Source organism: Nicotiana sylvestris, chromosome 6, assembly GCF_000393655.2.
Source record: "Nicotiana sylvestris chromosome 6, ASM39365v2, whole genome shotgun sequence".
NCBI lineage: Eukaryota > Viridiplantae > Streptophyta > Magnoliopsida > Solanales > Solanaceae > Nicotiana > Nicotiana sylvestris.
Genome location: NC_091062.1, coordinates 19,104,485 through 19,127,421, shown reverse-complemented (window position 1 = coordinate 19,127,421; position 22,937 = coordinate 19,104,485). Strand labels below are relative to the sequence as shown.

Here is a 22,937-nt window from a genome sequence, read left to right as displayed (position 1 = left end):
AAAACAACAATCTTGAAGACCACGGAGAGAACGGCGTGGATGTTCCAGGTATTGGTGTACCACCACGAAACCTTGAGAATGAACCAGAACCAATTCCCGTGGATGCAGTCTCACGCTATGCCTAACACGTTGATATAAGCTCCCATACTAACATGAGCGTACGTCAACTAGGGAAGAACGGGAAGTTAGCCTTCACGTTATTTTTGAAATGTTACAGGCACAATAGCTGGCAATTGCTAAGCTGCAAAGTCACCAGAAAACTCCCAGCATGGTAGCACCATAAAGGGATTCCCCAGCCAGCAGGTACCGAAAAGATCAAGTAACAATGGGTCGGTAGCCGACCCCGCCCTCATAAAGATGCTCGAGGACCTCACAAAGAGTATCGAGTCAGGCGAGAAAAAGATAAAAGCCAACAATAAGAAGGTAGAGACCTACAATTCTAGGGTTGACCAAATTCTGGGCACCCCCGGTCCTGAAAGGTGTAGATTCGAAGAAGTGTGTACAAAAGCCATTCCCGCAGGAAGCTACCCCGGAACCCATTTCGAAGAAGTTCAGAATGCCTGACCTTCTAAAGTATAATGGAACCTCGGACCCCAATGAGCACGTCACTGCTTACACTTGTGCGGTGAAGGGAAATGACATGAGGGACGATGAAATTGAATCCGTCCTGTTGAAGAAGTTCAGGGGAACACTCTCGAAAGGGGCCATGATGTGGTATCACAACCTAGCTCTAAATCCATAGACTCATTTGCCATACTGGCAGATTCTTTCATAAAGGCACATGTCGGTTCCATCAAGGTAGCTACAAGGAAATCCGACGTCTTCAAGATCAAGCAAAGGGAGAACTAGATGCTGCGAGAGTTCGTATCTCGCTTTCAAATGGAATGCATGGAACTACCACCGGTCTCTGACGACTAGGCGGTGTAGGCCTTCACTCAAGGTTTGAATGAACGAAGCTCGGTGGCTTCGAAACAGCTGAAACAAAATCTGGTTGAATACCCCACCATGACTTGGTCGGATGTTCACAACCAATATCAATCAAAGATCAGGGTCGAAGATGACCAACTAGGAACCCCCTTGGGCTCGGTATATCCTAATTCTGTCAAATGAGTCAAAGCCGAACAAAGAGAGATGCCAACCATACACCGAAGATAGAAGAAATGCCCAAGGCAAAACATATCCTGCAATGACCAAAGAATAGATCGAGGTCAGAACCCTCGTGGACTTGTCAGCAGAGCTAGGTACGATAGGCACACAGGGCTGATGGAGGCACCTCGCTTGTCAGAATACAGCTTCAACGTCGACGTATCAGACATCGTGTTCGCCATCAGTAAAATTAGAGACACCAAATGGCCAAGGCCTGTACAATCAAATACTTCACAAAGGAATTATAACTTAGTGTCTGAATTCCACAACATGCATGGTCACAAGACCGAGGATTGCCGGCAACTCTAGGAAGAAGTAGCCCGACTACTCAGCAAAGGTCACCTTCGAGAGTTCCTCAGTGACCGAGCCAAAAATTAGTTCCGGGAACAAGAGACGACCAAGAAGAACGAAACAAATGAGCCACAACATGTCATCCACATGATCTTGGGAGGCATCGATGCTCCACAATAACCCATGATCAGAAGAACAAAAATATCCATCACTAGAGAAAAGCAAACTCGAGGTTACATACCCGAGTACGCTCTCACATTCAGCGGCGAGGACATCGAGACCTTGTCTCAGGCTTACAATGACGCACTGGTAATCTCTTTCCTTGTCAATACGTTTCAAATTAAATGGGTACTTGTGGGTCTTCAAACTCGTAAGCCCTCAATGAGGCAACATCAAGATCACAAAACGGCCCCAAAACCAAAAACATCCCGAACACTCGGGGACTAGCGTCGAAAACTCAAGGCCACATGACCTCCAGGTCGGAAACTCCGAAATCGTAAGCCCTCAATGAGGCAATACCAAGTTTACAAAAAATGGGTCCCGAGCCAAGAAACTCTAGATGACTCGGGGGACTGCCGCCAATCGACACCCCCATCGACTTGTCAAAACCCGAGGTCATAAGACCACATGCAGGCAACCTCGGTCTCGTAAGACTTCAAGCAAGGCATAAATCACACTTGTACCAAGTGACCAAAACTGTAAGACCTCAAGCAAGGTATGACTCACACTTGTACCAAAACTGTAAGACCTCAAGCAAGGCATGAATCACACTTGTACCAAGTGACCAAAACTATAAGACCTCAAGCAAGGCATGAATCACACTTGTACCAAGTGACCAAAACTGTAAGACCTCAAACAAGGCATGAACCATACTTGTACCAAGTAATCAAAACTGTAAGACCTCAAAGGCATGTAAAATTTGTAAGACCTTACAAAAGGCATAATCCCGATCTTAAAGTTAAGGCTATATATCGAACTTGTAATACCCCTAAAAAGGCATACCCTCGATATAGATGTCGAAACTACTTCACTCGGAGACTGAAAGGCTCTGGCCAAACACAATGACTATGGTCACAAGGCTATACCAACCAAATTAATGCGGCTTAGGGACACTCGACCATCGCTATAAAATCGCAAGCCTTCAATTACTTTGAAAATACTTCAAAAAGAACCAGTTAAACATGCTACCTTTGACACAGGCAAAAGAGCTTCGACCATGTCAATTCCAAACTATAGGCTTCGAGATACTCAGCCACCAAGACAAACCTCCTGAGGTGCTCAATTATCACCATATAACGACTCACAATCGAGGTTTTTATCAAACCGTCAAAGAGTTAGGAAAACACAAACTTCAAAAGTCCTTAACGAAGGAAAAATAAAGCCTACTAGAGGTCGTATCGACCCAATGCGTAAGAGCCATTATCGCCAGCCCATATAAAAGGTCGTACCGACTAAATGCGTAAGAGCCACTGTCGCCAGCCCATATAAAGGTCGTACCGACCCAATGCGTAAGAGCCATTATCGTTAGCCCATACTAAAGGTTATACCGACCGAACACGTAAGAGCTTAAAGGCCGGCTTTAAATTCAAAAACTTGAGGGTCAAATGAGCTCGAGTCGAAACCTGACTCAGAGACTGAACCCAAAACAGTTAACTAAATATTCCTAAGGGCAAAAGCATAAGAGCTCAAATGCCGGCTTATACTAAAAGGTCGTACCAACCAAAGCGCCTAAGAGCCTACGGGCCAGCCTAATAAGCCCCAGGGCCATACTATGAATCTTATGATTCCTTTTAAGCCAAAGACCAATTCATCCGGCTAACGACTGACAAATATCAAGGCTAAAGGAAAAGTGTACGAAAAACAAAACCATAAGATTTCCTTTTATACATGTATGTGAAAAAATACAAGCTCCATTTACAATGTACTTTGAAAGTACTATATACAAAATCAGAAAAGGAAAGGCCTAATCTACGTCCCTCTCAAGGACTACGACCCATCGGTCTCTTTCTCGTTATCTTCAGCATCAGACAGAAAGAGCTTAGCATCATATTCGTCTGACTTTTCGTGCTTTATCTCTTCCGAGAGATCAAAGCCCCTAGCATGGATATCCTCGAGAGTTTCCCTTTGAGATTTGCACCGTGCATACTCCTTGCATCTGCTCTCACGATCGAGAGCCCTTATAAGCTCAGCTCGATCATCAGCAACGTCCTTCAAGTAGACCGCCACTTTCTTGTCAGCCTTAGTTTGGCTCATTACGGCTTCGGCCAGGGCATCTATGATCTCTGTCTTCATCTTTAAAATTTTCGATTTGAGCCTTGCATTCATGCTCGTTCGGACCAGGTTGTTCGCACGAATGTTTTGGAATTGCACCTCAAGGGCGGAGGCCTTGGCCAAGGCATCTTTCTGGTCTCGACCTAGGCGTTTAGCTCGTCACGCTCACACTTAAACTGGACAAATTCACCCCTGAGTCATTCCAGGTCCTCCATTTTTCTCTACAACTGAAAGAGGAAAATATTAGCCTGCAAAAGCAGAAGGAGGAGCATGCGTTGGCTCGAAGCAAAGGTTACCTGTCTTTTAAGATAGTCTTCGAAGTTCCGACTTCGATCCGCCTTATACCGCAGGCATGCCAGCTCATCTTCCTTTTTCGTGCAAAGGAACCTAAGGGATTTCTCCCCATCCAAAGCCTTTCGCAGCCTGTCCTCACGGCGAAGTAGCTCGGACTTAAGCTTGTCAAAGGCCTACATAAGAAAGTTTAATAATAAAGGGAATAAGCGAAACCGAAAAAAGCCTACACCGGCTATCAAAGCCTAAAATGAAGTTAAGCCGTTAAGCCTCACTAAAGGCCAAGCATACATCCGGTGGCTTAGTTTCCCCCGAAGTGACTTCGGTAGGAGAAGAGGGAGGTGATAGATAACTCGTGTCCCTCGAAATACCTTCGATGGGAACGGTCGACTCACCTCTTCTGAACCTCAGAAAAGGACTTGCCTCGCTGCGAGCATCCTCATACCTCAAAGGCTCTTTCCGTTTATTATCGATACTCGACCCCGAGGTCGGTAATCTCTCCTCCTCCCCTAGGGGACACGGCCTTATCTCGGAAAATTCTCCAACACCTGCGTTGGCAGAATCAGCACGCTGTAAAGAAAGTACCTTTCTGAGAAAACAAGCCACTAAGCACCTACCATGATGTTTTGCCTCCCATTTCCCCTTGGACAGGTCATACCATTTGCACTTGTCATAAGTCGAGCAAGCTGCCAGCTTACGAGACCATTCTGTCAGACCAGGAATCTCGTTCGGCAGCCAAGGGACCGCTACAGAAAGCAAAAAGAAGAACATCTTCACGGAGCTCGCCTCCACTATGTACAAAAATAGTAAAAGCACAAGTGTACCACTTACGTGTGAAATTCCATTTCTCAGGAAATGGCAGAAACTCTCCAGGGATAATATCGACTGTCCGTACTCTAACAAATCGAATCATCCATCCCCGATCCTCGTCCTCTTCGTCGTTAACAGTGAGGGGCCGGGTAGATTGACGTTACAGAGTAATCAATCCCTGGTAGTTCAAAGGCCGATATAACCTGACGAGATGAATAAGGGTGAATTCGAGCCCGGCCTTGTCCGCAAAGTACCTTATCATCAACACTATCTTCCAAAGGTATGGGTGAACCTGCACCAAGGTAACCTGATACCTCCTACAAAAGTCGAGCACGACCCTGTCGACAGGACCTAATGTGAAGGGGTACGTATACACGCTCAAGAACCCCTCGACATGAGCCATGATGCTCTCTTCCATGGAAGGTGCCTGCAACACCACCTCTCTCCCCCATCCGCAGTCTTCTCTGACTGCCTCAAGATGCCCCTCCCTTATCGATAAGATAAACCTCGACGCATGCTCCTGGTTTCCCAGGACATTGGGAGGTTTCACTAATGAAAAGTCCCTCTTCGAGACAAAGCACCTCGATGTCAGCTTGTCGTACATCGGCGGTGTACCACTATCCGGACACGAAGCAGAGGTAGAACTCTCCTCTCCTTGATGGATGAATTTCGACGTAGCAGCCATGACTACGGTAAGATAGAAAGAGGAAGATGAAAATTTGGGCGAAGGCTTTGAGTTGAAATGACGAGAGAACTAGCACAAAGAATACAGGCTCTTAGAGAGGGATAGCTATTCAGAGTAGCGGAATCCTCAGTTAAGAGATGAGCAAATGCATATATAGGGGCGAGCGACGACTGTCCGCCTATTTTGAAGACTAATTAATTCTAACCACGTCAGCACCACCTTTTTGGGAGATGTACCAGTGGGACCACTCCGGTCGCTCCACAAACGTGCCGCATAAATAATGCTATCGTACAATACCTTGGCGATGTTGAGACCCCGCGGATTTCTACTATTATAAACATCGACCCCAAAGAAGCTATCGACCTAATCTCGAAATGGCGCCCGATCTCGAGGGTCCTAATGGTCCCAAATATGGATTCCGAAGAGCCTACATCAAAACTCAACAAGCTAACTCTACGTAAGCAACAAAAATAAACTTGAGGAATTGAAGCAGAAGAATTCTCTTGCATCACCAAAAATATATTTACAAGGGGCGCCTTTATAAGACTCTTCCCCCTAAAAGTTCATACACAAAAAGAAAAAAGAGAAGGAAAGGCGACGTAGGTCTACTCTTCATCACCGCTGCTCTCTAAACCATTTCCGGCATCCTCGTCCAAAGTGACCAAGAGTGCCAATTCTTCCTCCAAATCTCGGGCCTCCTCTATCTCAGTTGAGAGATCAACACCTTTAGCATTGGTTTCCTCTAGGGCTTGCCTCCTTGCCTTGGCACGTGCGCAAGCGACAGTCCAAGCCATTTTTTGCTCGTCCTTCTCTAATATTTCTCGAGCTAGTTTATTCACAGTGGCGGCATCTTTCAGGTACGTAGCGGCATTCTCTTCGACCTCGTATTTAGCCACAGACAATGCAGTAGCCTCTTCTCGGGCATTTCGAAGAATATCCTGGTCTAATGTCAACTACGAGGCCATGACCTTGTTTCGCCTCCTCATCTCGAGGATCTCCGCGTTCATAGCAGCAACTTCATCCCGAAATCGGTAAGCATTGAATTGTGAGGATGACGAATGAGTTTCTGAACACCAAGTTACCTGCTCGGCAAGGCCAGCCTTTTCTCAGAGCACTCCCTCCAAATTCGCCTGAAGCTCGTTTAATTCTTCCCCCTTTCGGGCAGAGGAAGCCTCCGACTCCTTCAGCCCCAAGGTGAGGCCTTCGACCTCCTTCCTATGCTCATATCACAGCTTAGAGATAGTGTGGTCGTACATTTTCTTGGCCTACAACAAAGCAAAGGAGTCAGAAAAATAGGGAGAAATACTTAAAGCAATAAAAGCATGCAAGTAAAGGTTATCACGTGCTGATAGAGCCTCTCCGCCTCCTCGAATGCATCGGGAGCGTCGAGATCAATGCCTTCACCAACACCATCGAGAAAGTTGTCAAGCTCATCTCCCCCTTCGAGAGGGCCCCCCATGTTGGTAACCTTTGGGTCCTGTGCATCCCTGAATTCCTCAGGCGAGAATCGAGGACCCAAATTAAGGCCACCAAGGGCATCGATATCACCAAGGGGCAAATTCTGCCCTCGAAAAGCTCCTGGCTCGGACCTTGTGGAACCAGCAGCAGCGGTCTCCTCGATAGGAACTGCACCATGACTGACCAGGGGCTCAGGAACCGTGTCCACACCCTCCTCGAGGGTCTCCGCAGCAAGGGATCGACCTGAATCAACCGTTCCCAATTCAGCAGCCTTTGGCCCAGACGCCTACAGGACATCCGCGCTCGACCTAGTCCTCTGTACCAAACAGTAATCATCATTATCGTCATCTTCATCCCCAGTACTGGGACTTGCTCTAGAAGCTGAGGCTGAGGTCCCGGCAGCGGATTGGGGTTTGCGCAACTTAGGTTTCTTTGCCACAAGGGACTCAGCGGCCGCCCCTTTTTTCCTCTTCTTGCCCTTATCAGGATTCGAAGCCTCTTCCTCGCCATCGGGAGGCGGTCTCATCAGCAATCCTTCGCCAAGACCTACGCAAGCATAGTAATCAAAATTCATCAGCACGGGGGATATGAGGAAGAAAATATCATAACACGATAGAGGCAGCAAGAAGGAGCTTACCATGATTCTTGGCCACCCACTGCGTTTTAGCCAACTCAGGCCAAGAACGCTCGGGATAGGGGAACAAGGCATCTAATCCACTAATCCATCCCAACAGGCCCGGAACAGATTCGGGATACTAAAGGGCGATTGTGTGAGCAAAGGGAAAGTTAGTTTTTTGTGAAGAAGGTAAGAAGAAAATAAAGCATGCTCAAAGAAAAAGCACTTACGCTTCATGTTCTTCTCCTCCGGGAACAGCATCTATTTAGCTATAATAATGTTCGAGGTCTTCACTCGGACAAATCGACTCATCCACCCACGATTCTTATGCTCATCGATACTCGAGAAAAAGGGTTTCAAAGATCGAGTGTGAAGCTTGATCAAGCCTCGAAAAAGACAGGGGCTGTAAAGCCTGATCAAATGATCTAGGATAAAAGCCGTATCCTTGACTTTGCTGGAAAAGTAGGCGAAACATGTAAACTATCCTCTAGAAACAGGGGTAAATTTGGCAAATGTCACCCGGTATTTACAACAGAAGTCGAGAATGACCAAGTCTATAGCCAGAGAAGAAGGGTTCGAGGAGTCGACAGGGCCCAAGGTGAACGGGTATGTATATACATAAAGAAAATTGGCCTTATGGTCTATTATGCTCTCGTTAGGTCTAGGGATCTCAACCAGCACTTTCTTTACCCATTGACAGTCAGCCCGCTCTCTGTCTATATCGTTCATAATGTTAATGAACCGGGACACATGTTCGCATCGGCCCGACGTAGATGAAGGTCTCTCGATGGAAAATCCTTTATACTATCAAACTCGGTGGTTGTACATTGTTTGACGGTAGGAGCCACTTTGGGATTACCCTTGGATTTATTCTTGGATACTCGGGATGAAGAGGTAGCTTTGTCTTTCCGAGGCACCGTCTTAAAGGTTCTGGCCATCGTAACTAAAAAATTTCTTTTTCTCTAGAAGGAAGGCAGGAAACAAATAGCACAGGATAAAAGGGGCATAGAGGAAGATGGATCTGGCTCCGAAAGCTTGAAGGAATCACTAAAGTGAGAGTCACTAAGCAATTGGGGTATTTATAGAAGCCGCATGGGCAGCAGAATAGCCAATAGCGGTTCATAGTTCTTCAATAGTCATGCTGACAATGACCTTTATGTGGCCGTTGAATAACGACATTTAATGCCCTGACTGGCTGACGTCATGGCGAGTGCAAAAATTCAAAATTGTTTCCCATCATCTTATTCTAGAAAACGCGGGTGACTATCTGTATACAGCAAAATCTGAGGGACCGATTTTTTGATCATTTTAGGGCTCGAAAGATGTGCCTCTTAAAGCCCGAGGAAGGGCTCGAAGTGTGATCTCGTAGAGTCTCTAAAATGCTTGACTTAGAGACAATACGGTTCGACGACGGCCATAGAAAAGTGGGGAGTTCCCTAGGCACTAAATGGGAGTTGGCAGGTTGACATGCACCCTACCAAGGAATTAAATAGTTGTATCAACCTCATATCTTTGTAATAAATGTACGTGTACCATACTAGGATTCCCCTCATATATAAAGGGGATCCTTGTCATTTTGTAAGGTTCTGCTGCTCAACACTAAATACACAAGAATACTCTCTCTGCTCTCTAACATATTCTCTTGATCTCGTTACTTTCATTTATTGCTTACATTCATTGTGTTCTATTTATTGTTCATCATTTATTACTTATCATTGATCATAAAGAGTCATCATCGTAGCTCTCATAGCTGTTAGTCCTCCCTCGATCGCTCTAAGTCGGCCGCCCAACTCGACCCCGAGGCCTCATATACGACATCTCGAGGCCCCGATCTCCAGCTGTTTGGTTCAATTGTCATATCGTCTCTAAGCTATAATCTTGCTTTCTAATCTTTTACTTATCATTCATTGCCTAACAGCTAGCATAAAAATAGATCACGTATTTTTAGAACTACAAAATCAAATTTAATTGTTATTACCATTTTTGCGGTAATATATATATATATATATATATATATATATATATATATATATATATATATATATATATATATATATATATATGTATATGTATATGTATATATATATGGATCTTATATATATCGTAGAATGAAGTACCACATGGGTGGATATATATATGAGTCCAAATCTGCCGAATCACTCATGTTATGATCTTCTACATCCTGGGTCTTCTCGTTTTGTCATCTGGCTTATGTTCTTCATATATATATGCCGAATCACTCATGTTATGATCTTCTACATCCTGGGTCTTCCCGTTTTGTCATCTGGCTTATGTTCTTTATGTAGTATTCAGACCGAATGACTCTATGAAATTACGTCGATACTTCCATATATTATGGGTGACATAGAAAACATCTCTATTTTTTCCTTGAGGAATCTTTAGAATTCTCACTGCTTAACTTTCAATTCGCCTCTGACCATCAAATGAAATGTGAATAACCTGTCCTCCTCTCTTTGAAAGAAGGGGATTTTCCGGTTTTGTCGATGCTTGAAATAATTTTATCTTCTCCATATTACTATATCTCTAGAGTCAATAATTTTATATGAGGAACTACTGAACTCAATCACTTGTTGCCTTTACTCTTCCATTTTCTGTTGAGGTCTATCCTGCAGAGATACTCAAATTGGATCAGTGATCGATTTCTAGGTTTCGTCGTAAACCTAATTGGTTATTTCCAATTACGTAAATCAATAGTTCAAACCACACTCAAAGGTAGAGCATTTCTCATTTTTATAGGAACCTCTGTACCAGAAACAATGGTATCTCCAATTATAGCCCCTCTAGAATGTAAAATATGTCTCTTCTCACCATCCCTATAGTGTATGAGACAAATGTATGCATTTCGATTAGGGTCGTATTCTATGGTTACGATTCTACCATATATTTTTTTTCATTTCGTCGAAAATTAATTTTACGATATAGATGTTTATGACCTCCCCCTCTATGACCATATATATATATATATATATATATATATATAATTAGTACAGGCAATACAATCTAGTTTCCATCAAGGATATTAAAAACTAATGCGCCTCCACTATTCTCATCATCGGTGGGTTTTTTGGGTGTGGGGGGAGGGGGGGTGAGGGTGTGAGAGGGGAGGGGGCATTGTATGATGTAACCTCATCCACCGAACCCTTTTCATAATTGCATATTCCTCATGCAATTAATTATAATCATGTTAAATGTAATTCTCCTACTTTATTTGGAGTATGTGGTGTACAAGTAAGCATAGGATTGAACCAAATCACATGTAATGCACAAAAGACATAGTGAAGGTATCATGTGTTTTTTATTAAAAACATTTTCAATCTTATCTCTTTTCATTCATTCTCTAAACTCTCAGAACATAACATGGTGCCCCCATGTGTGTTTTTTTGTGTATTCCCTTTATCAACTTTGGTTTTAGTTTCCATTTGTTGTTTTTTAATGTTCAATGCATGTGCATTACCCACCAAGCAAATTCTGTTGTTTTTGGAAAGTTTTTAAGTAAATAAAATATCATATTGTATGCATTCTATTAAAGTAAAATCTATTTGTTTCTTCTTCCTTCTTTTTATTTTCTTACCAGCCATTTCATCTACATAAAAATTTGGATTAAAGTGATACTTAAATAAATTATCCAAAATTATTAGAGTGTCCCATATTAGTGTAGGGAATGAGCTAATGACTTGATACATGGTCTTGGTTAATTCGATCTCGCTTCATGAGCTGACTTTTGGAAATGAATGAAAAGGCATACCATCCATATTTTCTGTTTATCCAATGTTGGGTCCTAATCCTATATTTTTCATCTAACCAAATAATTATTTGCCCATGATGGATTTCGTACCATGGAATAAACCGAAGAAATAAGGACGTTTTCAATACCGATAGCAGCTCTCGCTAAAGCAATTATATTAGCTTTGGCACTTATTGCTTTTGCATCTTCTAACATCTCGAGTTTAGAATTCTCCTAACGCTTTTTCAATCTCAGTTTTCTCTTCGAGAACACTCGTCTCGTCGATTCTTCCTCTCGTTTTTTTTTTTCCAATTTTGTACCCTATGCAGGCTTTCAAAGCATAGGCTAGACAAGCGATTTAGTGAACATCAAGATGATGTTCTTCCCTCCGCGGCATGTCAAGATTGTTAGAATATCCTACATTGGTTTAAAAAAAGAGTTGTTATCTTCTTATATTATCTCAAACAATATTTATCTCATGAGCTAGTTTTTAGTGTTATCACAAAGTCCATTTTCTTTACCATTAGTGTAAATAAAATTATTAAAAGACTAGTTGTCTGTGAAATAGTTGATAAGTTTGTAAAAAGGTCACCTCACATCTGAAATAATATAAAAGAATATAATTATATATCATTTTAAATTATTCGAGAAAACTATCATTTTTGGAAATATTTAAACTTTTAGACAGATTAATGTAGAATTAGGTCATAGGATAATGAAGCTTGTATTATAATAAAACATAGAATTTAGCTAGCATAGGATTTTCTCTGTATAACAATTCCTCTAATAATTCTTTCGATCATAAATATTTTCTGCTCAAACATAAAATTCACAATTTCTCTTTCGATCATAAGTACTTTCTACTCAAATGCAAATTTCATTATTTCATCAATTCTTTAACTAACAGCTATTTAAACCTAAGAATTTTAATTTCCGTATTTTTGAATTCATACCAATTTATTAGGTACTTGATTAGAACACAGAAGTTTATAAGAAAACAAAGCTTTTCATTTATGTGATTAGATATTTCCAATACGGTGTTTACGACACAAAAACATTGAATGTAGTGCAATTTTATGCTTTCTGCTACTACAATTTCCCTTATTTTGGCAAAAAATAACCAAGAATTTGGCAGGATATTAAACAAGGAAATCAATTCCATTAATCAGAATTTCATTTTCTTTACGCAATCCAAAGAGAAAGAATTTTCTTAATCAAGTGTAGTTTCTCGATTACTTAAACCTTCACTTGTTTTGGCTGAAACGGTTAGTGAAAGATTAATGGAACTTGCATAGTTTCCATTATTGCAACGAGATATTGAGATTTCTCTTGTTCTTTTATTTTCCTCCACTTAAAAGTTAAAAACATTGAAACTCAACTGAGCGTTTTTTCCTAAGATTATAAAATTTTCTTAAATATATATTTATTGAGTGTGATATCCACCGTTCATAAAGTGCTTTTTGAGTGACATGTTCCTTTGCAAATTATAAAGTAGGCTCGCGCTAGCATGGGCCCAAGCTTAACTGACATCCAATCCCCTTCTCCTTTCTATCATTTATTAATTACGCATCTTTTTCTCAAGAGAAAAAAGTATTCTTAAGATTTTCGTTTATTTAATGTATAAATTGGTCAGGCTGAAAGTTTTGTAAAGTTATTTTCTCTTAAAGCTTTCTTTTTCTTTATTGAAAGTTAAAAGATAGGATGTAAGAAGGGCATTTTAGACAATACACACTCACACATGTGATTCACACGTGAGTGATTAGTTAAGTTGTTAGAAGATAGTTAAATACTGTGCATTGGAATGTACAGTGATAACAAAATTAGAAATCAATTTCTTCTCTTCTTCCTTCTTTCTTCATTCTCTGAATTTTCTAGAAATTAGGGTTTAATTGTTCATGCAAGCCTAGATTCAATCATGGTATCAGAGCGGGTTGATGTGACTCTGTAAGATCTGAACATTGAACACCGTTAGAAGCTTCAATTTGATCGGCCATGGGAGAAACAGCGAGTCTTCAGATTGATCAAAATCATCCTCTATTTTTAGCATCTACAGACACACCTGGAGTTGCATTGCACGATATGAAGTTCACTAGACCTGAAAATTATGGTTTGTGGAGCAGATCGATGCGGATGGCACTTTTGGTGAAGAACAAGCTAGGGTTCATTGAAGGAACCTGCTTGAAAAGCTCTTACAAAGGAGAATTGGCGAATCAATGGGAAAGATGCAACACAGTAGTTCTTTCATGGATAGGACGCACAATGTCTGCAGAATTACAGCCGAGTATCATCTATGCATCAAATGCAAAGACAGTATGGAATGAGTTTAAAGAGAGGTTTGATAAATCTAACCTTACTCGTTTTTACCTTCTGTGGATACAAATTGGATCGCTAAAGCAAGGTACTGATTCTATAGCATCGAACTATACAAAAATGAAAGACCTTTGGGATGAAATAGATCTGTTAGTTCCAGCACCAGGTTATGATTGTGAAGAGACGAGACCTTTCATTGAACAGTTTAAGAATTTACGTTTACTGCAATTCTTAGTTGGACTTAATGAAATCTATAGCCAAGTAAGAAGCCAGATATTACTGAAAACACCAGTGCTAACTGTAAACCAGGCTTATGCTTTGGTTATTCAAGAGGAAAGCCAACGTGAGTTAGGTGTGCTTGAAGTGAACAGGGAACCCTTGACTATGCTGGCAGGACAGAATCAAGGCTATAAAGCTAAGAAGATTGGGATTGTTTGTGAGCATTATGGATACAAAGGACATCTCAAGGAAAATTGTTACAAAATCATAGGGTATCCTCCTGATTTTAAAAGCAAGAAGAAACAACAGGGCCAAGAAAACAAAGTTTATGCTAACATGATTTCAGAAGAGACTGCAGGTTCCTCTCAAGGACAACTTGGACAATTTTTTACTGAAAGCCAGTACAAGCAAATATTAGATCTTTTGAACAAAACACCTGCAGGTGATTGTCAGGCACTTATGGCAGGTATAACCACATTATTGTCCAATATATCTCTATGTGAGTGGATAATAAATATAGAAGCATCTCATCATATTACATGTAATAAGGAGATCTTATCTAATTTAGAGAATATTAGTCAACAAAGCAACCACAAAGTGCAGGTTCCAACAGGTAGCAAATGTTCAGTAACACACAAATGAAATGCATCTATCCTAGGAGGATGTGAATTGAAGGATGTCTTATATGTTCCTGATTTTAAGTTTAAGTTGTTGTCAGTCTCCAAATTGACCAAGGAATTGAGGTGTTGTGCCCTATTCTTCCCTAATTTTTGTGTGTTGCAGGGTCTTTACAATGGGAAGGTGATGGGGATTGGTAGAGAGAATTGTGGACTTTATATGGAGAGAGAAGCCTATAGCAGCAATGGTTACCAAAGGGAATGATAAAAGCAGACTTTGGCATATGAGATTAGGACATCCATCAATAATGGTAATGAAGCATATTTCTGCCTTGAAGAATATAGCAGTAGATAGTCTACAGCAAAACTGTGAATTGTGTCCTTTAGCTAAGCAAAGCAGATTGAAGTTTCCTCTTAGCAGTAGTAAAACTAATTGTATTTTCCAGCTTATTCATCTTGATGTTTGGGGTCCTCACAAATTGCCTACATATGATAGAAACCATTATTTCCTTACAATTGTGGATGATTTTAGTAGGTATACTTAGGTGTGCTTATTGCAATCAAAGTCTGAAGTTGTAACAGTGCTGAAAGATTTTCTTATAATGGTAAAAACCCAATTTGACATGAATGTGAAAGTATTAAGATCTGATAATGGGAAAGAGTTTTTTAATTCTAGCTGTAATGAGTTATTAGAATCTTTAGGTATTATGCATCAAAGCAGTTGTCCCTACATACCCAAACAGAATGGGGTGGTGGAAAGGAAACACGGGCATATACTTGAAGTAGCTAGAGCATTAAGCTTTCAGAGTTCTATTCCTAGCAGGTTCTGGGGAGACTGTATTAAAATTGTTGTATACTTGATCAATAAATGGCCTACATCTTTATTACATGAAAATTCTGCTTATGAGATTCTATATAACAAACTACCTACTATTGATCACTTGAAAGTGTTTGGGTGTTTATGTTTTGCTAGTAATTTGCCAAAGGGAGACAAGTTTGCAAATAGGGCAAGGAAATCAGTCCTCATAGGGTACTCAGAAGTTCAGAAAGGATATAGATTGTTTGACTTGGAAACTAACTCCATTTTTGTAAGCAGAGATGTTAGTTTTAGAGAACATATCTTTCCTTTCAGAGAAAATACAACTACTATAGAAGACTGTTTTCCTACCCAAACAATTGTGCCATTACAACCTGATTACTCATCATCAGTTTCAACTACTGATTCACAAGAATCATACCCCACTATAGCCACAGATATCCCTATTCCACCCACAGACAATAATCTAGTCACAGGAGATGTCAATATGCCAGTTGCAAAAATACTGGATACTAATTCTACAACTCCAAATATAGCAGCAGTTGTAGGTGAACATGAAGTGCAAGATATTTCATCTGAATTGCTCCCAAGCAATGTACCATAGATTGTTGCTGATCTTCACACAAACAGGCTGGAACCTGTTAATGATCAAGGTTCTAGGAAGACAACAAGAATATCAAAGCCTCCAGTTTGACTAAAGGATTATCAGACCACCAAGAAGTTCACTGGTTGCTGTCTATACCCCTTATCTAATACTTTGACTTATGTTAATCTATCAACAGGTTATCGAGCATATTTGTAGGCCTTTTCAGTTGAAGTTGAACCCAGCATTTTCCAACAGGCTTCCAATGATAGCAGATGGGTTGCAGCTATGAAGGAGGAGATCAAAGCACTTGAGGACAATCACACTTGGGAGATAGTGGACTTACCAATTGGGAAGCAGGCCATTGGGTCAAAATGGGTATACAAAATCAAATACAAAGCTAATGGACAGGTAGAAAGATACAAGGCAAGGCTGGTTGTAAAAGGATATAATTAAAAAGAAGGGCTGGACTACCATGACACTTTTTCCCTTGTAGCCAAGATGGTCACAGTCAGGACCATTATTAGTATACCTGCTACAAAAGGATGGAGTCTGTATCAAATGGATGTGAGCAATGCCTTTCTGCAAGGAGATCTCTATGAGGAGGTTTATATGCAGTTACCTCAGGGATTTCAATAGCAGGGGGAGTTGAAGGTATGCAGGCTTATGAAATCTCTCTATGGTCTCAAACAAGCATCCAGACAATGGAACATAAAACTCACTGAGGCACTTATTCGAAATGGCTATAAACAGAGTGCATTTGATCACTCCTTATTCACAAAGCACCAAGGAGAAGAGGTGGTCATTATACTGATATATGTGGATAATTTACTAATTATTGGGAGTTGTGCCAGTCTAATTAATGATGCCAAGATAATTTTACATAGTAAGTTCAAAGTTAAGGACTTAGGCACATTAAGATACTTCTTGGGAATTGAAGTCTCAATATCAAAGAAGGGGATCCTACTCAATCAGAGAAAATATGCTTTGGAATTAATCTCGGAGACAGGTTTGAGAGGTACAAGGCCAATTGCAACTCCTATAGAGCTGAATCAAAAATTGACAATAGTGGAATATGACATATGCATTAGGAAGACAGGAGATTCAGAGTTAGAAGACAAATCAGCTTATCAAAGATTGATAGGAAGGTTATTATACTTAACTATCACTAGGCCTGACATAAGCTTTACAGTACAAACCTTGAGTTAATTTATGCAAAAGCCCAAACAATCACACATAGAGGCAACATTGGGAGTGGTGAGATACATCAAGGGAGCACCAGGAATGGGGTTATTGATGGAAGCAGGAGCCATTAATCAACTTAGTGCATACAGTGATTCAGATTGGGCATCATGCCTCAACACAAGGAGGTCTGTGACAGGTTATGTCGTGAAACTAGGCAATTCCTTGATTTCATAGAAATCAAAGAAACAGCCTCAGTGAGCAGGAGTTCAGCAGAAGCTGAATATAGAAGCATGGCAGCTGCAACTGCAGAAATCACATGGCTGACAGGAATGTTGGAAGACTTGGGGATCAAAGTGTCTAAACCTGTTTCTATGTTTTGTGACAACAAGGCAGCCATTCAAATTGCTGGAAATCCAATATTTCATGAGAGAACAAAGCATATCGAGATAGATTGTCACTTTGTAAGAGAGAAGATCAAAGCAGGGCTTATACATCCATGCTATATTTCTTCTTCTTTACAGTTAGCTGATCTCCTAACAAAGGGATTGACTACTTCACAACATTGTTTCTTAGTATCCAAGCTTGGTGTGTTAGATATATTCCACCCTCCAGCTTGAGGGGGAGTATTGAGAGTTAAAAGATAGGATGTAAGAAGGGCATTTTAGACAATACACACTCACACATGTGATTCACACGTGAGTGATTAGTTAAGCTGTTAGAAGATAGTTAAATATTGTGCATTGGAATGTACAGTGATAACAAAATTAGAAATCAATTTCTTCTCTTCTTCCTCCTTTCTTCATTCTCCGAATTCTCTAGAAACTAGGGTTTAATTGTTTATGCAAGCCTAGATTCTATCACAAACAAACTCCTTTTTCCTTATTTTCGTTGAAATTGTTTTTACAAATTTACTTTATGATAACTCTTTTTTAGAAGTTGAAATGCAAATTTGATGTAGGAGTATTTCTTTTATCAATATTATGATATAAAAAAATTTAGAACTTAAAATATTCCATGTCCATTCACATTTTTTAGTGCATATTATAATGAGGTGTGTTAGCACTTACTTGGAAATATTTGCTAAATTTGGCTTATTCCAAAACGTTAAAAGATTTTCTGCAATCGTACACATTAATTATTTATTACACACTATAACTTAAGACTTCAATGAAATATTAAGTCAACAACGATATCTAATTTTTAAGAAATCAGCTTAATTAAAGTTAATTGTTAGTAGCTTTATAAAGGTTCATATAAAATGTACTTTATAATTAATTATTCATGCAATCTTAAAATCAGCACTAAATAAGACCATCAGTTATCAGCTTATATTTGCAAGTAGGGGTGCTGATTTTATGTTAGCCATAAATGTGAGGGTGCTTTTACTAGGGGTGTACATAGGTCGGGTTGGTTCGGATTTTACAATTACCAAACCAAACCAATTGTGTCGGGTTATTAAATTTAAAGACCAAACCAAACCAATAAAACTCGGGTTTTTCGCTCTCGGGTTTTCTCGGATTTTCAGGTTATTCGGATTTTTTTCCGGTAAAATCTTCGTAGAACAAAACGTATAAATTGTGCTCAAAATATTTCTTTAGTCCTAGTAAGATACAACTATATAAATGTTTTTTAAGAAAATAATACAAAATATGAAATATGTCATGGCATTATCCTAAAATATTCAACAATAAAATTATGTAATATAAATTTTGCTAATTAAAAAGCCATAATAAAAATAAATATAATCTAAAGTACTAAGTCATGCTAAAATAAGTAGACTAATAAGAGTATTAATTACATGACTAAACGCTAAAGAAAAAATAAAAATAGGTTATGCATTTTTATCTAAATTATTACAAAACAAAAAATAGATATTCAATACATTCCAGTTCGTAGTATTGAATTGAATGTCTTTTATTAGCATTAATATTGATTTGATTTTGGTTTGGGCTTTTGTTAGCACTATTTAATTTACTAATGTTAATGGCTATAAAACTTATTGAAACATTCAAAAGTTCTAAGTCCAACCTTGAAATAATACCTCAAAAGATAAAATTATGAATTCTTTTAAGAAATGTTTATAAATTACATCACAATAAGTATATTTATATATTAAATATATCTAAATTTCTATATATATAATGTCGGGTTGGTTTGGTTTCGATTTGACTTTCTTTAGTTAAAACCAAACCAAACCAATTATGGTCGGTTTTTTTTCCAACACCAAACCAAATCAAACCAAACCATAATCGGGTATTTTTTTCTCGTTTTATTTCGGATTATCGGGTTGGTGTGGTTTGTCGGTTTCCTTTGTACACCCCTGACTTTTACTATGAATGAACTTCCTCTCTTTTTCTTTGATAACAAAATGAAGGTTCTTCTATTACTTATTAAAGCAACATGACAAATGTGTATTTTAAAATCAAACCTGGTCAACTCAAGATTTTAGAAAATATTGTATTTTGCAAATTAAAAATCACCTTTCTTCCTTCCATTTCAACAAATTTCCCAAAACGTATTAATTTTTACAAAATATAATCCAACACAAAGGCACGAAATTTTTTCCAAAACTTTCTTCATAAAGTTTTATGAAAAATTAAACTATGTGAATTTTTAGAAAAAATCTACTCTTCTATAAAAAGATAGTTGTTGTTAATATAATTTATAAATGGTGTTGGTGATAATTTGTCTAACCTTTTCATATAACCTCATATTTTTTCGGAGAGTACAATGCCCCATTTTATTTCTGATTAAGGGGACCAATAATACTTTTAATGAGTTAAGAAGTGGAGGAATACTAAAAGAAACAACAAATAATCCTTCGAGTTTACTAGGGAAAAAGAGAATAAAATAAGTTTATAGGCCAAATTAGTTAAAATAGCACGGTCTAGCCAGTTTTCGGACTGGTCATTCAAAAATAGCCAGCGTTTACCAAGTCAATGGAAAATAGCCACTATTTTGTTGCAACAGAGTCCGGTCCAGCATAATATACTGGAGTTCGGTGCACCTGTGTATGAATTTCCAACATATTATGCTGGATCGGTATACTTTGCTGGCTCCAGTATAATATACTGGAGACTGGAGTACCGGTGCTCCAAACTCCAGTATATTATGCTGGACCGGTATATTATACTGGAACTCAAGTATAATATACTGGAACTCCAGTATATTATGCTGGAGTATTTTTCCGGATTTTGAACAGTGTTTTCGTTCAGATTTATCTTTACATAAAAAGTGGCTAAATTTCGATTACCATAAATATTATGACTATTTTTGAATGATCACTTATAAATCTGACTATTTTTGAATTTCTCCCGCCAAATTAATACAAAGAAAATGGTCATCTACGCGCGAAGAAACAAAGAACGGCAAGTGAACCTAACAATTTTGTTACGACAAAAAAAAAAAATACTTAACAAATGGCTTTTTATCATTTTGGTTTGGCTTACCCAAAAAAGGGAGAAATTCAAAAATAGCAAGATTTACAACTGGTCGTTCAAAAATAGTCCAATTTCAAAAGTAATCGAAATTTAGCTACTTTTTATGTAAAGATAAATCTGAACGAAAATATTGTTCAAAATCCGAAAAATACGCCAGTATATTATACTGGAGTTCCAGCATAAGTACGCTTGAACTCTAGCATATTATGCTGGAGTTTCATCATATTATGCTGGAGTTTCAGCATAATATGATGGAGTTCTAGCATAAGTACACTAAACTCCAGCATAATATACTGGAGTTCCAGCAAGTATAATTGTTCAGTATAATATACTGGAGTTTGGAGCACCAGTGCTCCAGTCTTCAGTATATTATACTAGAGTCAGCAAAGTATACCGGTCCATCATAATATGCTCGAGTTCATACACAGGTGCACCGAACTCCAGTATATTATGTTGGACCGGTCTCTGTTGCAACAAAATAGTGGCTATTTTTTATTGACTTCGTAAATGTTGGCAATTTTTGAATGACCCATCCGAAAACTGGCTATACCGTACTATTTTTACAAAAAAAATAATGGTTTCTGAAAATATGATTTGAGCTAGATTTTGTTTTGTGTTATAAAATAAAGACTGTAAAGTAAAGACAAGTATAGAGAGAAACTGATATATTATTCGAATTCAAACTGATGTACATAATGAACTGAAATCTCTTCTATTTATAGAAGAAAGGAAGCTGCTGTGTAAGCTGCTACTATACCAGATATGGATAATCTTCTACTGAGAGCAATGTTTATCCATAACGGAGTACTGAAAGGATAAGCTTATTATACCCGATATGGATAATCTTCTACCGGGGGTAATGTTTATCCATAACTGGGTACTGAAAGGATAAGCTTATTATACCCGGTATGGATAATCTTCTACCGGGGGTAATGTTTATCCATAACCGGGTATCGAAGTGATAAGCTTCTTCAGGAAGCTTATTTCCAATAGAGTACTTAAATAGATAAACATATTTACGGTGGAGTCCCATATGGATAAGCTTCTTCAGGAAGCTTATTTACAACGGAGTACTAAATGAACATCCATAATATAATATATTTATAACACTCCCCCTTGGATGTTCATTAAAAGATAATATGTCTTATTAAACCTCACTAGGAAAAACCACGTGGGAAAAAATCCTAGTGAAGGAAAAGAGTACACATATTTAGTAATACGCATTGCTAGGTGCCTCATTAAAAACCTTATAAGGAAAACCCCATGGGGAAAAACCTTAGTAAGGGAAAAAAAGTGCATCGCATATTTTACTCCCCCTGATGAAAACCTTGTTTCAAATATTTGAGTCTCTGCATTCCAATCTTGTATACCATCTTCTCAAAAGTTGAAGTTGGCAAAGATTTAGTGAATAAATCTGCTGGATTATCACTTGAACGGATTTGTTGCACATCAATGTCACCACTTTTCTGAAGATCGTGTGTGTAGAATAATTTTGGTGAAATGTGCTTCGTTCTATCTCCTTTTATAAATCCTCCCTTCAATTGGGCTATGCATGCAGCATTGTCTTCGTATAAAATTGTGGGTCTTTTCTCACATTCCAAACCACATTTTTCTCGAATAAAATGAATTATTGATCTCAACCATACGCATTCCCTACTTGCTTCATGAATAGCTATTATCTCAGCGTGATTTGAAGAAGTAGCAACAATAGATTGCTTTGTGGAGCGCCATGATATGATAGTACCTCCATATGTAAATACGTAGCCGGTTTGAGATCGAGCTTTATGGGGATCAGATAAATAACCTGCATCTGCATAACCAACAAGGTCTGCACTATCTTTGTTAGCATAAAACAAACCCATATCAAGAGTTCCCTTTAAATATCGCAATATATGCTTAATCCCGTTCCAATGTCTCCGTGTAGGAGAAGAACTATATCTTGCTAGTAAATTAACAGAAAATGCTATGTCAGGCCTTGTAGCATTAGCAAGATACATTAGTGCACCAATTGCACTGAGATAGGGTACTTCGGGACCAAGGAGTTCCTCGTCCTCTTCTGGAGGTCGGAACAAATCCTTATTCACTTCAAGTGATCGAACAACCATTGGTGTACTCAATGGGTGCGCTTTGTCCATGTAAAAGCGTTTTAAGACCCTTTCTGTATAGGCAGATTGATGGATAAAGATCTCGTCTGCTAAATGTTCAATTTGCAGACCAAGACAAAGTTTTGTCTTTCCAAGATCTTTCATCTCAAATTCTTTCTTAAGATATTCAATTGCCTTTTGGAGCTCTTCTGGAGTTCCAACAAGATTTATGTCATCAACATAAACAGCAAGTATAACAAATTCTGATGTCATTTTCTTTATAAAAATACATGGACAAATAACATCATTTATGTAACCTTCTTTCAGCAAATATTCACTAAGGCGATTATAACACATGCGCCCAGATTA

General features: G+C 39.0%; 1 protein-coding gene across 1 annotated transcript; it reads left to right on the top strand.

The window, feature by feature from the left end:
* The first annotated feature begins 12,756 nt into the window (after nt 1-12,756).
* LOC104241143 (uncharacterized) lies at nt 12,757-15,087 on the top strand. Its single transcript, XM_009796062.2, has 2 exons — nt 12,757-14,308; nt 14,626-15,087. The coding sequence occupies exons 1-2, from the start codon at nt 13,306-13,308 to the stop codon at nt 14,658-14,660; spliced, it is 1,038 nt and encodes a 345-aa protein (XP_009794364.1). The 5' UTR covers nt 12,757-13,305; the 3' UTR covers nt 14,661-15,087.
* The last annotated feature ends 7,850 nt before the right edge of the window (nt 15,088-22,937 follow it).